The sequence below is a fragment of the Anopheles merus genome, chromosome 3R (assembly GCF_017562075.2).
Source record: "Anopheles merus strain MAF chromosome 3R, AmerM5.1, whole genome shotgun sequence".
NCBI lineage: Eukaryota > Metazoa > Arthropoda > Insecta > Diptera > Culicidae > Anopheles > Anopheles merus.
This window is the reverse complement of record NC_054084.1, coordinates 36,096,341-36,111,626: the sequence shown is the minus strand read 5'-3', so window position 1 is coordinate 36,111,626 and position 15,286 is coordinate 36,096,341. Positions and strand designations below refer to the sequence as shown.

Genomic DNA, 15,286 nt, shown 5'->3' with positions numbered 1-15,286 from the left:
AATTTGAGTTACCGATTTGAGTTACGACCGATGTATCATGGGAAATGGCGCATGAGGTGGCAGTTTTTCAAACCAACAACTTCAAACGATCGCCAGGATCAGAGTGAGCATCGTTTCTCCCGATCGTTTCTGATGCTGCGCGCCTGTTGCTGTTGGCCAGCGAGCGACCATTCTCGATACTTCCCGGTCCTGGCAACAACCATCAGGTCGGTGGCGGCATCGTAAACAACAACTACGTCACTCCTACCGGGCTGGGTGTCACACTACCACTCCGTTCCTTGCACACATTCCGTCACAGAAACTGGAAAGCCGTGTTTCGATGATCAAGCAGGAATCCGGTTTGGAAGATTGGCCAGCAGCAGCAGCAGCAGCAGCAGAATGGTGACGAGGATGGGTTCGGGCATTAGAATATTTTTGAATGCTTAATAACAGACGGAACTGCCCGGGCGTGCATCAGTCGTGTGTCGCCTACCCGAGTGGAGTGTGCAGGCAGAGAGCTTAATCTGGAGATAGAACCAGCCCCGAAAGAAGCACGATCGAGTACGAGTGATACCAGTGTGAATAGTGTACGGCGATCAGTGAGATAAGATAAAATAAAAAGTGTACCCAGTATCTGTGTAATTATCGTGATCTAAGCCAACATGCCGGAATATCAGGTACGAGGCAGAATAAGAGAGTTAAAAAGTGAAAGAGATGAGATTCCTAAGAGGATCATGATAAGACGATGTTAAGACCAAGTCCTCCCTAATGTTTTGAGATAGCAGATCGTAGGATATGGTGCAATTTTAGTCTAATATTGTAGTAGTTACGATAAACTGATAATTGCGTGTTAGTTTTTCGCTTCGAATAACACGTTGAAGCTGTCTGACGAGCCTCCAACCCGTATCCAAGCGGCAAACACTCAAACAGGTTGATTCCACCTCAGTGGACGAGAGTGAAGGAACCAGTTTTTAAAACGCAGTATCATATACATCCTTTACGAATTCTAATTTTGGATTTTCTCTTTCGATGCATCTAACTCGATCGTTCAAGTCCAATTTTTGTTAAACGTAAACGTCTCTCTCTCTCTCTCTATCCACAGTATCTGTCCGGATTTGGGTCACACTTCAGCTCGGAAGATGCCCGCTTCCCGAACGCCCTGCCGGTGGGACAGAATTCACCGCAAAAGTGTCCCCACGGGCTGTACGCGGAGCAGCTTTCCGGCAGTGCGTTTACCGCACCGCGCACGGAAAATACCCGCTCGTGGCTGTACCGCATCCGGCCCTCGGTCGTACATCAACCGTTCAAGCGGTTCGAGGGTGCGGCACCGTTCCTGCGCGGAACTGGCTGGGAAGAGCAGCACCCCAATCCGAACCAGATGCGCTGGAACCCGTTCGATCTGCCGGCGGCCGGAAGCGAGGTGGACTTTGTGGCGGGACTGCATACCGTGTGTGGGGCGGGCGATGTCCGCGCCCGCAATGGGCTGGCCGTGCATGTGTACCTTGCCAACTGTTCGATGAAGGATACGGCGTTCTACAATAGCGATGGCGATATGCTTATAGGTAGGAACATAATACTTTGTTGCAATGATAGTTGCCAATGGTAACAGGAGACGCAAGTAGTAGCTGTCTTTGATGCATTTTGAATAATGCATGAACCCGGTACTAACTGAACACCGTGGTTGATGGAGTGTTGAAGAACGATCATACATTTTTATTAAGAGAAGCGATCGATCTAGCTGTGACTATACTTTTAAGCATTCAGAAAGCATTGTATTGCAATTGCATTCACAATTCCCGACAAGGATCGTTTCCCATCCGCAACATTTTTAGCTAGTTAGGACTGAGTATCTGGTTATGTAGTAGAAATTACTTCTGCAACCTGCTTAACCTGTCTTTTATAAAACGTAGATGGTCATATACGTGTCATTCGTTACAATATTTTATACACACGTGCTTCTCTAATGTTAAGATTGACTAACGTACATTCAAAAAGTAATCTCATACTTAGTATGGAGAGAGACACCAATACCCTATACCCTTCGAGTTGTCCTACAGGCAAATCGCACTGGATAAGTTGGCCTGATTGCGCAATGTAGCCTTATTGCGCAATGTAGCCTTATTGAGCAATGTAATTTCGGGGGTATACAATAGTTTGGCTGGTCTCATGATACAGTCGTCAACTTATAAGACTTAACAACATGCCCGTCATGAGTTCAGGCCTCAAAGGGACCGTGCCCCCATACGTAGGACTGACTATCCTGCTATGGGTAAATCAATAAGTCACTGAAAGCCAAGCCAGTACGCAAAGGTTTTAGAATCCTTCTTCCAAGAGGCAAATCAAGAGAAGCTGATTTGAAACCCATACCTGTTCCTAAACTCATACAGATTTTAGAAATCGTCCGGATTCTTTACTGAATTTAGAACTGATCTTAAAATCAAATCGATTCTTAAATTGAACTAAATCCCATATCGGTCTTGGATTTGATCAAGAATCCACACCGGTCCTAAAACTGATTAGGAACACATAACGATCCTGGTACTGATCTTGAAACAGTATCATTCCTGGAACCAATTCTAAATCTCATACCAGGCAAGAAACTGATATTAAGCTCATGCTGTTCCTGGAAATGAGTTCAGGATCCTACCTTGAATCCACATCATTTCTGGAACTGATACCGTTCCCAAACCATTCCTGGAACCGGTAGGTAGCGGCATTGGGATAAAAATGAGCTCTAAAACCAGATCTCGGTCCAAAATCCAAAAATCTTTTTTAGTTGTGGTCAAAAAGAATCCCAGTCATGGAACGTATCAAGAATCTATCCCGGTCCATGAACTGATGGGGTTTACTCCGATACCGCTACCATATTTACCAATGAATCATTCCAACAGCAGTTGTTTTAGCAAATCGCCGTAGACATTCAACGTAAGTACGGCGATTTGTACGGAGGAAGTTACGAAAATAATGCGCGTTACTGCTTATTACAATTTTGTCTATAGAAAAGAGGTAATAGTAATTAGTATGTATGATGTAGTAGTATACGGTATCAACTGCCAGGCCAAATTCAGTGTCCCAATGATAATATCCGATCCCATGTTCTCTTGGTGGTGGCGCATAAATTCGACCATAAGTCTTTGAAGCCAACATGGTATGGTGAAGGCCTAGCCTCCTTTCAGTAAAGGTACCGAAGGCTATCTGAAATGAAGCAGTCCTTGGCTCTTTCTTCCTTATATTACGAGTTATTAACATAGCGGATGCAGATTAGCTGCTACTATTAAGCGTGTAGCATTAAAATTTTGCTATACCTAAGACTACAATCAGACTAGAAGCAGACAGGAGTAACACTAGTTCGTCGTAAAGCTCATAAGTCCATTGCCGTCTATTCTTGGGAACCTTCTAAAAGATCGTAGATTGCCGGAGTCTCGAGACGCCAAGAGATAATGATCTTTGAGAAAGCTTTACTCACGGGAATGATCAAAGAATATTTAAAGCCTTATTGGTGACCACATTGATTGCAATTATAAAAATAAAATAAGGAATAACTAACATCCCTTTTCATCTTTGTTCAGTTCCCCAACAGGGTCCACTGGACATAACGACCGAGTTTGGCCGACTGTACGTAAAGCCAAACGAGATCTGCGTCATTCCGCAAGGCATCCGGTTCAGCGTAGCGCTGGAAGGACCGTCCCGTGGCTACATTCTCGAGGTGTACGATGGTCACTTCCGGCTGCCCGATCTGGGCCCGATCGGTGCCAATGGGTTGGCCAATCCGCGTGACTTCCTAACACCCACGGCCCATTTCGAGGATCGTTCGGTCGAGGGGTATCGCATCGTGTCCAAGTTCCAGGGCGCACTGTTTGTCGCCACTCAGGGCCATTCACCGTTTGATGTGGTCGCCTGGCACGGTAACTACGTGCCGTACAAGTACGATCTCGCCCGCTTCATGGTGATCAACTCGGTCAGCTTCGATCATTGCGATCCAAGCATCTTCACCGTGCTGACCTGCCCCAGCAACCGGCCCGGCACGGCGATCGCCGATTTCGTCATCTTTCCACCGAGATGGTCGGTCCAGGAGCATACCTTCCGTCCGCCGTACTATCATCGTAAGTATCTTTTGTTCGCTATGCTGTTTTCTTCAAAGCCACTGAAACCACTGAACCACTTTTCTTCTTCAAGGTAACTGCATGAGTGAATTTATGGGCCTGATTTTCGGCCGGTACGAGGCGAAGGAGGGTGGCTTCATGCCCGGCGGTGCCTCGCTACACTCGATGATGACACCGCACGGGCCCGACCATCGGTGCTTCGAGGGTGCGTCCAATGCGGACCTGAAGCCGGAACGCGTTGCCGATGGGACGCAAGCATTCATGTTCGAATCATCGCTGAGCATGGCGGTAACGCGCTGGGGCGAGGAAACCTGCCAAAAGCTGGACGCCCGCTACTACGAATGCTGGCAAGCGCTGGAAAAGCATTTCCATCTGTAATTTGGCTTCGGAAAACCGACGACATTGAAACCGATTTTTGAACGTGTACCAGCTGAACTAAAACAACCATTTTTTACCATGTTTGACTTGCAGGTTACCAGGTGTTATTGAGCAGTAGTACACTTCTTTCATTTCTTTTTCATTACTTTCCCTTTTCTTTATTCGTCTTTTTTCACCTTGTATCGCTTGTGTATCGTTGATTTTTCTTGTGCTATTCCTTAGTTTCGGTTTCTGCTGTTGTTTTGGTTTTACTGGATTTGTTTTGTTTGTTGGTTTCTTTTGTTTTGATAATTACGGATATTTATATATTTTTTAAAGAAGCAAATTTGTTAAAATGATGCACCGGGCGGTTTTTCCTCTCCTTCTTTATGTTTTTTTGTTTTTTCTTCCTTTGTTTTTGTTTCCGTGCTTAAGTGCGTCACGCAATTCCTCAAACAATGAAATTTGTTTGAAATTTTCATAGATTTTTTGTTTTGTTTTTGTTTTTACTTACGTTTATTGTGCTCTTGTTTTTTTGTTTTCGGTGCAAATCTTCACCCCTCTTGTTTTACACCATTGTTTGCTGATGCTTCTCGGATTTTTTCTGCTTTAAATTAAGTTCTGCAATTCGATAGATACACGATCGTTATCACCGGTGTTTTTGTGTGTGTGTGTGCTGTAATTATGTTACCTTCTTTTTTTTGTTATCGTTTCGTATCGCTTGAAAAGTACTGTTTATGCACTTTAACCCTTTCCATTTTTTTCTTTTGTTTTGTTTTCTTATTCTTTCCTTAGCCTGTTTTTTTTCTTTTTCTTCATTTTCTTGGCTTAGTTACCTTTTAGTTTCACACTCATAGGAAACAATAGCGCTCGTGGGACGACTAAAGCGTTCTTATTTCGTCTGATTTAAGCGTTGTAAGAATTGTCCTTTCGAAGCACATACTGTTTTTCTCTCGTTCTCCCTTATGTACACCTGCACAATTCACACAGCTTCTGTGCAAGTATGTGTGTGTGTATGTTTGTGTTAGTAGCTCTCGGTCGGGGTATATAGTATAGAGGCACAGATAAATCCATGTTGAGTTATTTGTTGTTAAAAATGAATTCCAATGTAGCCACCCAGCTCCCAACATTTCCGTAGAACTTTCAACAACATTTTAGCACAACCGAAACCGTATATTTGTCGGAAGGAGAACAATAAGAAGAAGAAGTAGAAGAAGAGGAAAAATAAAACAAAGCAAATAGTTTGGATTATCGTTTTTTTTACACGAATTGTTAAGATGAATTAGACAAACACTTTGCCATTTTGCAAAATTATGTCGTTTGTTCTCTTTTCTTGTTCGGGTTCTGTTGGTTTTCTCTTTATATTGCTGTTTTGTTGTAAACAGTTGTGTATTGTTGGAAAATTTTGTATGTGTTTTTTGCCGATCGTGTTTCAGTTTTATGAAGTTTTGCTAAGTTTTGCTACTTTTTATATATTTGTATGCTCTCTTCACTGCTCCTGTCCTGTTTGGCGCAGTGTTTTTTTTTGTTTTGCGTGCGGGTTGCGTGCAGTGGTAGGTATTTTTTAGAGTCTTTACGTCATTTTTTATCTTACTTTCTCTCTTTTCCAATCCCTATGTTTTCTCTCTCTCTCTATATCTAGCTACTATCGGGTTAATATAGTTAGTTATGGAACTATGTGACTTTTCAAGTATCGATCATACAAAAATAAACTGTATTTTCTGGTATGTAGTTTCACTTATTACTTCCTTTTGTTGTTGTTCTTTTCATATTTTTTTGTTTGTTTACTATGCTTTTCCCTCCTTCACACTCTGCACTTGAGTTTTCAGCACACACTTTTCTTCAATGTTCCAGTGCAGTTTGCGTTAGTTTCTAGTTGATTTGCTTTACTTTAGAGCTCACGAACATGCCACAAACTCAAAGCGCAACATTTTGTGTTTGATTGCAAGCAGAAATTTCCATGAACACACACACACACACTCAAAAACGCTGTTCTGGGGAGATATAAGTAACCGAATGCCAGATTCACATCCGAACTCTGCTGCAATTGCCACGATATTGCGTGTTTCGTGCATTTCGCGACAAGGAGACACACAGGGTCCAAGTTGAGGTACTCGTAGTATTCTTGTTACCTTAACCTTTACTTGTTATATTTTTATAATTTTGTTTGCTTGTGGTCACGTTTCACTACGTACATGGGCCATTATTGGTGTTTCTCGTATCGCTTTTCTCTCTCTCTCTCTCTCTGTCTCTCTCTCTCTGTCTTTCTCTCTTTCTCTCGCTAAAGGGTTTCTATCATCTAATCCTCTACCTGTCCTGTCTAGTGCTACTTTAGCGTCGAGTCGAGTAGTTCCACCCATAACAGGCCAAACGCAAATGGCGTAGGAACTGAAAGTATGTGTAGTAAAATGTGTGCTTCTTTACATAATTTGCCATTCTTATGTGCATGTGGTAGACACGCCACACTTTGACTACTTTTGATTTTCGTTTGTTTTTGTTAGCTCCTTCCTTCCTCTTCCGACGTGACCCCAACGTGAGATTTGTAGCATATTCAATTCCTTTAATCCCTCTGTTGTCGGGTTTACGTTTTATATTGTGCAGGAGAACTTTCTTGCCTTTTATCTTCACAAAATTATTCTTCCTTCCCCAGTCGTGTCTTTAAACAGGTCAGCAAAATAGCAAATAGTTCTCCCTTTTCATTATACTATACAATGACAATGGCGCGTGGACGGTGATAAGCGGAGTGACATTGTTTGCAGGTAGCAGATAATAATCAAACACAATCCGTACTGTTCGAAATCATCTTGTTTGCGCTAATGATCGATACAATGCGTAGCACTACTACTACCTTAGCTTCTAATTGCGTTTAACTCTAACTGGTTCCAATACTTCAGTGCGCGCAGTACAAGCGTGTGATCACTTTACTGATCGGTCTTACATAACCATGTTTTGTTAACCTCGATCAACGATCGTTTGCAGCAGACGGATCGTTGCATTTGAAAGGACACTCGACAAAAATGAGCAATACAAAAAATAAAAGCATGTTCATCGTTGCGTTACGACGCTCACAATCGAGCTCCTATTTCCATTCCATGGTCAAGCGCTCATTTGCACCACATTTACGCTTTTTGCAAAATGTATAACAAAATATTTAAGTGCTCCTAACGCATCGCAAAACTAATCTTGTACACTCTTTGTATATAGTTGGCTCCTGAGCAAATGTACGTATGCTTTAAAAAACATCACACTAAACAGTTTTGTGTAGCGGTTGCTGTTGTGCAGTTAAAGCTATTGAGATATTCACTGGTATGTCAAATGTGTGCTTAAATGGTTTTTGGTATTGCTTGTTAGGTTTATGTAGTTTGCCCGGGGGAGGGTTGGCGAAACAAATGGCTACAATAAGACATAACCAAGCGCATTTTGCTCACAAACGAGACTAAGCCTATTTGTTTCCAGCGCAATCTAATCGATCGATTGATGTTTAGGGAAGCTTGGCAATGATAATGATGATGATGATAATGATGTTAGTGCACTTAATTGCTTACTACATCCGTTGGAGGACCATTACAACCTGTGTGTGTTTTGTTTGTTTCTCTCTTCAATTTTCTCTATCTGTCGCTAGGTGTACTTCGGTTTGATTATTCGGCCCAAGCAATACCTACATCTTCTGGCCAGCGAAAGTGAAATACGTACTGTGTTGAAGGACATTTGTTGCGCTCGTTGCAATTGTATTACTTTGTACCGTATTTTAGTGTGTTGTTGTTTATTTCGAAATTTCGATCCACTTAGCGATCCGCCCAACTCCAACTACCTCCGAAAACAATTATTCCATGCGTTCGCGTAGTTGTATGCTTGGTAAGTGTGCTTTTTTGTCTGAGTGTCTGAATGTCGATGGAAGGATTAGCAGTGTTTTTATTATTAGGTGCTGATCGGATCTGGACTACACACGATGATCTTTACTTATATCACAATCCTTTTTTTAATTGAAGGTATTTTCACTAGGATCACTCTTGTTGCCTGCAGGTGTGTGTGTGTGTGTAAGTGTGGTTACAATTGTTGTTATGTTGTGTTATCTTTCATTGCTCTACTGCACACGTTTTTAATATTATGTCCGTCATATACTCTTTCGTGTGATGCTATATAATGTGTGCGCGATTTTTCTTTTTTTGCATTTTCTTTTGAGGAAAAGGATTGTCTTGTGTGCTACCCTTTAGTTGTTGCTGTGTTTGGGTTTCCGGTAATGGCGGTGTGCCTCTCGCACAGTGTGTATGTCTATCATCCTACTAAACTGTACCACAGAGCGCCGAAGTGGTTAGAAATACTAGAATTCCCCTTACGCTCCGAATAATGTCCGAATGGCTTAATAACATCACATCGTATCTGAACCCGATTTGACCGATAGGATTTAAAGGATCAATTAACGAAACGAGCGTCACTTTATTACTGCACCACTGCCTACGGTGCTCGTTGCATTGGGCACATTACAAGCACAAATAATTGAGCAACTCATTTTACTGTACTTTTTTGTTGTTCTCTTAAATTAAAGCTAAGTTTGTTTTAAAAATTAAGTCCTTTCAACGGTAATTTCATTCTTTCATATTTCTATGATTTTAAAGCCATTTAAGGGTTAAAAACTTAGACCGATCAGGTTAGTAGCTTAGCTGGAGAAATCTTTTTTTTTCTTGAGCACAACTGGCAAACGCTTAAACTAGTTTAAAGGCAGTTTTATTACTAACAACAACAGAAATAAAACGAAAACAATCACATAATTACATATCGTTGTTGTTTTTTATCCTAACACCAACCCTTTATTATAATGAAACAAAAAAATAGCAAATAAATTGAAGGGTTTAAAACAGTTATTAGGGAACGAATAAAACGAAGTAAGAACTGTATTACTAAAACTAAGTTTGAACTCTTTCTTTTAGAAGGGCGCAAGGGTAAACATTCTAACCGAAATTCCCTATTTTTTCACTGTACACCATATCATGCGAGCAAAGCATTTTTTTTTCCTTTTTTAAACACCTTATTTCAGTTGCACACGTGTATGTTGCTCTAGTGGTACACCATCCTGCACACTTTTGTGTATGATATACGAATTTTGCTCTAGCGCTGCGCTGTGCATTTCACTTTGTGGTGGCCAGTGGTAACAGTAGCGGCGGCGCACGCGTGTATATTAAAAAGTAAAAAAAAAACAAGCCTAGGGCACGATCAAAATAAAACAAAACACGATTAATAGATCACTTTTTTTGCTGGTGCGTGCGTTATTCCCTTTCGAAGGTAGAGAGAGGGAGACGTATTATTGTAGCACTATTGGGTTGAATTTAAAACGTTTTGGTGCTGTTGCTGCTGCTGCTGTAAGACGAACCGGCTCCAGGAAGCACAGCGTAGCTCGTCAACGGTCGGGGGGTATACGTAAGGATTTTAACACCTTGCTTGCCTGAGGGATGATAATTTTTGGTATTTTTTAAAGAATTGACAAATGATTAAAAAAAACGATTTTAATTGGCGTATTTTTATACAAATAAATCGAAATAATAAAACAAAAACTCACCTGATACTGATCCTCGGTATCGATCAGTCCCTTCACCGCCACGACCTGGTACTGCGGTGCACGCATGGCGGCCGAATTTTTACGTATCAAGCGCAACGAGTCCTGCGACGAACCGAGCGCTGCCACCTGCCGCGGACCGTGGCTCGGATCGAGCACGAGCAGGGACAACCCGGATGTTCGCTGCTCAATTCCAATGATCGTGCGTGAGTGTCCTGAAAAAAAACCCGAAAATGGCGAAACGCAATGTAAACTATTGAATAAAAGGGAGAAGAAAACACGCTCCTCTACCTTGATGCTGCAGGTACAGTGGAGGGGTGTGGATGCGCGGCTCCTCGAAGTAGCGCAGCACCCAGTTAAACAGCTCCGGGTGACGCCCGTCCGCCGAGGTGGGCCGGTGAAAGTCGACCAGCTCGCAGCGGATGCGCAACCACGACAGGACGGTCACGATTTCGGTCGCACCGATCCACTTGCGCGTGTTGTACAGCTTGCAGCCGAGCTGTTCCGAGCCCTGAATGTCGAAGCCCTGGGCCCAGGCCGCCTCGACCATGCGCTGCAGCCGGGAGATGCTGGGCATGGCCGTCCGGGCCGGTCCATGCGAGCCCCAGGCTGAGTAAAGCGCTTCGTTGTACGATGTGTTCTGCAAAGCAAGCAAGGTTGTTAACATTTAAGTACACACTCCACAAATGATGACACCACCAACATACCTGCAGCAGGGAGGAAAGCATCATCTGCAAATTCCGGTACCCACAGCCCCATCCCTTATCGCCATAGCTCGACGCGTAATGATCAACGCTCGAGCAAACGTACGTTTTGATCACGTTCGGCGAGGACGACGATAGCGACAGGACCCTCGGCGACACGGACTTGGTGCAGGACGACCCATCGTCGACGCCGTGCGATTCGGCCGCCCGCAACCCGACCTGCCGCTCATAGTAGTCGGCCACACTCATCTCACCCGCGTACACCGCCCGCTGCATCGCGGCCGCCGACTGCTCCCGGAAGTTACCCTGATCGTCCATCCCGTACTGCGCGCGCAGCATCTCGAACTCGCGCTGCTCGCGCAGCTTTTGCGCCTGCTTTTCCAGATCCACTGCCACGGCGGAAGGGTTCTTGCCACCACCACCAACACCACCACCGCCACCGCCACCAACACCACCACCAACCGCAGCACCTCCTTGGTAGGGGTTTTGGGGGCTTTTCGAGAAGTGCTTCTCGATGTGATACTCCATCTCCTGCGTTTTCATGTGATCGAACGAAATGCCGCACACCGGACAGAGGCTGCCGCTGGTGCCGCCACCCCAGCCGCCACCGTTGTGTGCAGAGGCCGCGGCTGCCGCCCCGGACGGGGTACCGTTCGTTGCCCGCCCACCGTCCGCCTTCGCCGGGCTGAGTATGTCCCGATGCTCGATGTTCACGTGCAGCTCCAGATCCGACCCGGACTCGAACGTGCGATTGCATATCGGGCACTGCAGTACGCTGAGCGTATCAGCGTGCTGGCCACTACCACCGGCGGCTCCTCCCGCACCACCGCCGCCGCCCGCACCATTCACGCCCGGACTGAGCGGATCAAAGTGCGACCGGTTAATGTGTTCCTCCAGCACGGTCGGGTTGTCGGAGGTGTACGGGCACAGCAAGCACTGCAGCGGGCTCGCCTGCTTCGTTGTGATCGTCATCGTGGCCGGGCCGGCTAAAGAGCCGGTTGCCTCATTCGCACCACCGTTTGCCATTTCCGGGCCCGCCGTTCCGATGCTGAACGCGTTCGGTTTGTGCGACTTTAGCTTCAGCCCTAGCTGCGATCGCAAGGGGGAACCTTGCCCACCGGCTCCGGCACCGGCCGGCGTGGTACAGCCAGCTCCACCGCCATTCATTACTGTGCCGTCCTTGCTGGCACTGGTACCATTCGCGTGCACCTCACCGCTCCCATTGCTTCCCGCTGCGCCGCCGTTCGTTGCGTGCCCATGCTGACTGTGGATGCTTTTCCCATTCGAGCAGTGTCCGCCGTTTGGCAAACCGTTGCTCAGATTCGTGCTACTACTGCCCAAGCTGGAGCGACTGCTGCTCATGCTACTGCCGGCCGCCGTCGACGTGCTACTTCCCATCATCTTGCCCGCCAGTGCTGCACCGTTGTAGTGCAGCTGTGACGATCCCGGCGCTTGCTGCGAAGCGGCGCCCTGTGCATGATTGCTACTGTGGCTTCCCGTGCTGGACGATACGGTCGTTAAACTTTCGCTAGCGCTGATCATCATCAGGCCGTTGCTGCTCGTACTAATGCTGCTGCTCGTTTGGTTGACAGCGGTGCTACTAGCACCACCACCACCACCACCACCACCACCACCATTGAAACCCGCCGCCTTCATCCCACCGGACGCTGACATCGGCGTGAGCAGCTCGGACGTGATCGACGGCGACAGCCCGCGACAGTCGGAGATGGAGTCCGAATCCCCGTCGACACTGCAAAAGCTTTAAGTGTGTTAATGCGCGTTTTTTTTTTTTGTTGGACCTTTGCACCGCTATTACCTCGGCGTTTGATCGTCGATGAACGACATCAGCTCGTTCTCGGGCGTTAGGTAGTCCAGGTGAGCCTGGTTCACATGGAGCAGCAGCTCGGCCGCCGGCACACCGGAGAGCCCACAGAACGGGCACTGTGCGCTGCCCTCCACGTGGTACTGTCGCGTGTGGTCGCGCATCGCCTCGTCCGATAGGCCGGAAGCGCCGCAAATTTCACACGAATGCTCCTGCTGCTGCTGCTGCTGCTGCCCGACCGGTCCCTGGGTCGGCGGACCATCCTTGGATTCGCGCCCATTCTGCGAAGCCATCGTTCTTGAGTGGTGGTGCGCTGGGAACGGAAACGGTGGAAAAAGGGGGTAAAATTAGATCTAAATAAGCTTCTAGCACACGCAGGCCGGGCACCGCGGCACCGACCACACTTCCACATCAAGTGTATTCCTTCACTTTCGAGCATTCTCTTCAAATTCTATTGGCAACAACAACGTCCACAACAGCAAAAGAAGCCCTTAACCCAAAAATAGCCTTTTGGGGGCCTTACACTGATTGGGCCGGCATGGCATGAATCTAGTGCGGGGAGAAGATAATGATGAGCGCCACGCTTTCGCAACACAGCGCCACGTGTGTGTGGCGGTCGAGGGGTGGCACACGAAAGTGCCGACTTATCAATTTCTTGTCGAGTTGATGTTGCCCGATTACATAAAAGCATGCTTTATCCGCGCATGCAAAAGATTCTCGCAGCTCCGCGCTGGCTGTGTTCGCAATTTGGCAATGGAAATGGCTCCCTCTCCACATGGCGTTCCAAAGGCAAGTGTGAAACTTAAAATTCAACTCGCACTCGGAACACACGGAAACGGTGGTTAAGGTGGTGGTGGTTTGTCCGCACAAAACCGCGTGCTGCATGCGAATCCGTTGCTTATTTGACCCTGCGTCCGTTCCTTCCTGCTTGCCACCCACCACTAAATGTCGGGTACAGCATAAACATAACTAGTGTGTATGTGGGAGGGGTTGACGGGGAGGGAGGGGGGGGGAGAGGTCATAACAAAAGAAAAATGAAAAAGGACCCATCGCAGCGGCAAGGCGATAGCGATACTCGGCAGGATATTGATTTATGGAACACCCGTACAGAGAGCACTGCGGTGGAGAAGAGTCAAAGAGAGCGAGAGAGAGAGAGAGAGAGAGAGAGAGAGAGAGAGAGAGAGAGAGAGAGAGAGAGAGAGAAAGACCACCACCTGCAGGTCTCTTCTTCGATGGTCCTTTCCAAGCTAGAAGATAGTAGGCTAGTGTCACGCGTTGAAACTACTTTAAACTCGAAAAATCAATTAAAAACTGATCTTTAAGGACACTGGTCATTGGGAGGGCTCCCTTAGAACTGGGGCACCACCAAATCGTCCTTTTGAACACACACACGCACTTGAGAACACACATGGTATTTCGCGCGCTCTCTCTCGCTCCTTCACTGTGCATGCCCTTTTGACAGTCCAAAGCAGCAGTGTGGCCCATCACACACAGTCAATGGCCTCTATGATGTCGGTGTGGGTCCCTTCGAAACCTGCGCCACCGACCGACCGACCGACAGACCGACGAATCGGAAAGCTAATCGAAGTCACGGGGATGGAATACAAAAAAAGCAAAGAAAAAGAAATGCACCACATTCGCACCACGGCACATTATGGTTGCTTCCGTGCGGCACGGCTCGTACAGAGGGAAAACTTACATTCCTTACGTAGGAGTTTGACTGCATTCAAGCCGCCTGTTTGCTGCTGTGCCGCTGGTCCGGGGCAACGTGGAGATTCAAGATTGCACACCAAAACAGAAAAACACAGTATCCTTTGCCTTTCTTGGTGATTTTTTGCTTTGAGGGACAATACGGCACACACACCCTGCACCCTCGTTTGGCCGTACTGACCGGATGATGATGATGGTGAGCGGAGCCAGAAGCAACACGGGGCACGGCCGGAACAAGATTAATGGATTGCTGGCTTACTTCTGCGGGACAGCCCTGTTAGTTGTGCCTACGCACACACACACTCACACACACGCGCGCGCTCCCCAAATCCACCACATTCCCGAGACCCGAACCTGGGGGGTGGGGGAGGGGTATCAAATGTCGCCGCGATTGTGGACCGCGCACCGACGGATCGTGCACCGTTAACGACGGGAAGAAAAGCACTACTGCAGAATTCTGCTCCGCGCTTTTTGTGTTCATCCCTCTGCCAGTAGCGCTCCTTTTGCTCAGCTCCGTCGGCCCGGCCGGAAAGGTAGGCGGGTGCGGATTGATCTTCTCTTTTACCCGCACGTGCCTGTGGGCCACGGGGAGAACGGATACGGTCCCGCTTCAGCACGCCTATACGCCAGGCCTACTCGGCATTAAAACGGACGGACGCGACATTTGGTACTCTCCCTCTCTCTCTCTCTCTCGCGCGGATGGAGAGCTGCCGGTCCTTTGCAGGGGGGAAGTGATTTGGTATTTCGCTCGTGTGTGGTGCGCACACACAGCAGACGACGCTCTCGAGAGCACGAGATACTCACCAGCACGAGGAGCTTCTTGGCGCGTGTAAACTGGAGGAGATGCGTGAAGGCGGAATCCTTTTCTCTCCGATCATGAATGGAGCGTTCCGTGCGACCTCATTACGTGCATCGCCGTTATCCTTGCTCAGCTGCTTCCGAAGGGGGGCGAAAGGTGCGAGCGCGCGATGTCAACAAATTACATAAGCACTGACAGGACGTTTGACTGTCAAAATTGGCAAACGAACGCGCACACACACATGCACACACGCTTGCATCA

At 47.0% G+C, this 15,286-nt stretch overlaps 2 protein-coding genes across 4 annotated transcripts; one reads left to right on the top strand and one right to left on the bottom strand.

The window, feature by feature from the left end:
• Nucleotides 1-27: 27 nt before the first annotated feature.
• LOC121595378 (homogentisate 1,2-dioxygenase) lies at nt 28-6,166 on the top strand. The gene is made up of 4 exons (XM_041919299.1): nt 28-656; nt 1,082-1,541; nt 3,549-4,082; nt 4,156-6,166. Exons 1-4 carry the CDS (start codon nt 642-644, stop codon nt 4,458-4,460), a joined length of 1,314 nt encoding a protein of 437 aa, XP_041775233.1. The 5' UTR covers nt 28-641; the 3' UTR covers nt 4,461-6,166.
• LOC121595375 (zinc finger-containing ubiquitin peptidase 1-like) lies at nt 4,847-15,229 on the bottom strand. 3 transcript variants are annotated; one of them, XM_041919291.1, is made up of 6 exons: nt 15,031-15,229; nt 12,511-12,829; nt 10,698-12,453; nt 10,282-10,630; nt 9,994-10,205; nt 4,847-9,879 (listed from the first exon to the last, which is right to left on the bottom strand). In XM_041919291.1, the coding sequence occupies exons 2-6, from the start codon at nt 12,807-12,809 to the stop codon at nt 9,835-9,837; spliced, it is 2,661 nt and encodes an 886-aa protein (XP_041775225.1). In that variant the 5' UTR covers nt 12,810-12,829; nt 15,031-15,229; the 3' UTR covers nt 4,847-9,834. The 3 variants fall into 3 exon arrangements, with proteins under 3 accessions (XP_041775225.1, XP_041775228.1, XP_041775226.1); XM_041919294.1 differs by having other exon boundaries at nt 10,698-12,444; XM_041919292.1 differs by lacking the exon at nt 15,031-15,229 and adding an exon at nt 14,216-14,873.
• Nucleotides 15,230-15,286: the final 57 nt, after the last annotated feature.

Excerpts from the sequence above, each read along its gene's own strand:
- LOC121595378 (XM_041919299.1), top strand. Across the intron at positions 1,542-3,548 it reads CGATGGCGATATGCTTATAG|TTCCCCAACAGGGTCCACTG; the intron begins GTAGGAACATAA and ends ATCTTTGTTCAG. Across the intron at positions 4,083-4,155 it reads CCGTCCGCCGTACTATCATC|GTAACTGCATGAGTGAATTT; the intron begins GTAAGTATCTTT and ends TTCTTCTTCAAG.
- LOC121595375 (XM_041919291.1), bottom strand. The coding sequence starts at position 12,809 with ATGGCTTCGCAGAATGGGCGCGAATCCAAGGATGGTCCGCCGACCCAG. Across the intron at positions 12,454-12,510 it reads ATCGACGATCAAACGCCGAG|CTTTTGCAGTGTCGACGGGG; the intron begins GTAATAGCGGTG and ends ACACACTTAAAG. Across the intron at positions 10,631-10,697 it reads TGCTTTCCTCCCTGCTGCAG|AACACATCGTACAACGAAGC; the intron begins GTATGTTGGTGG and ends CTTGCTTTGCAG.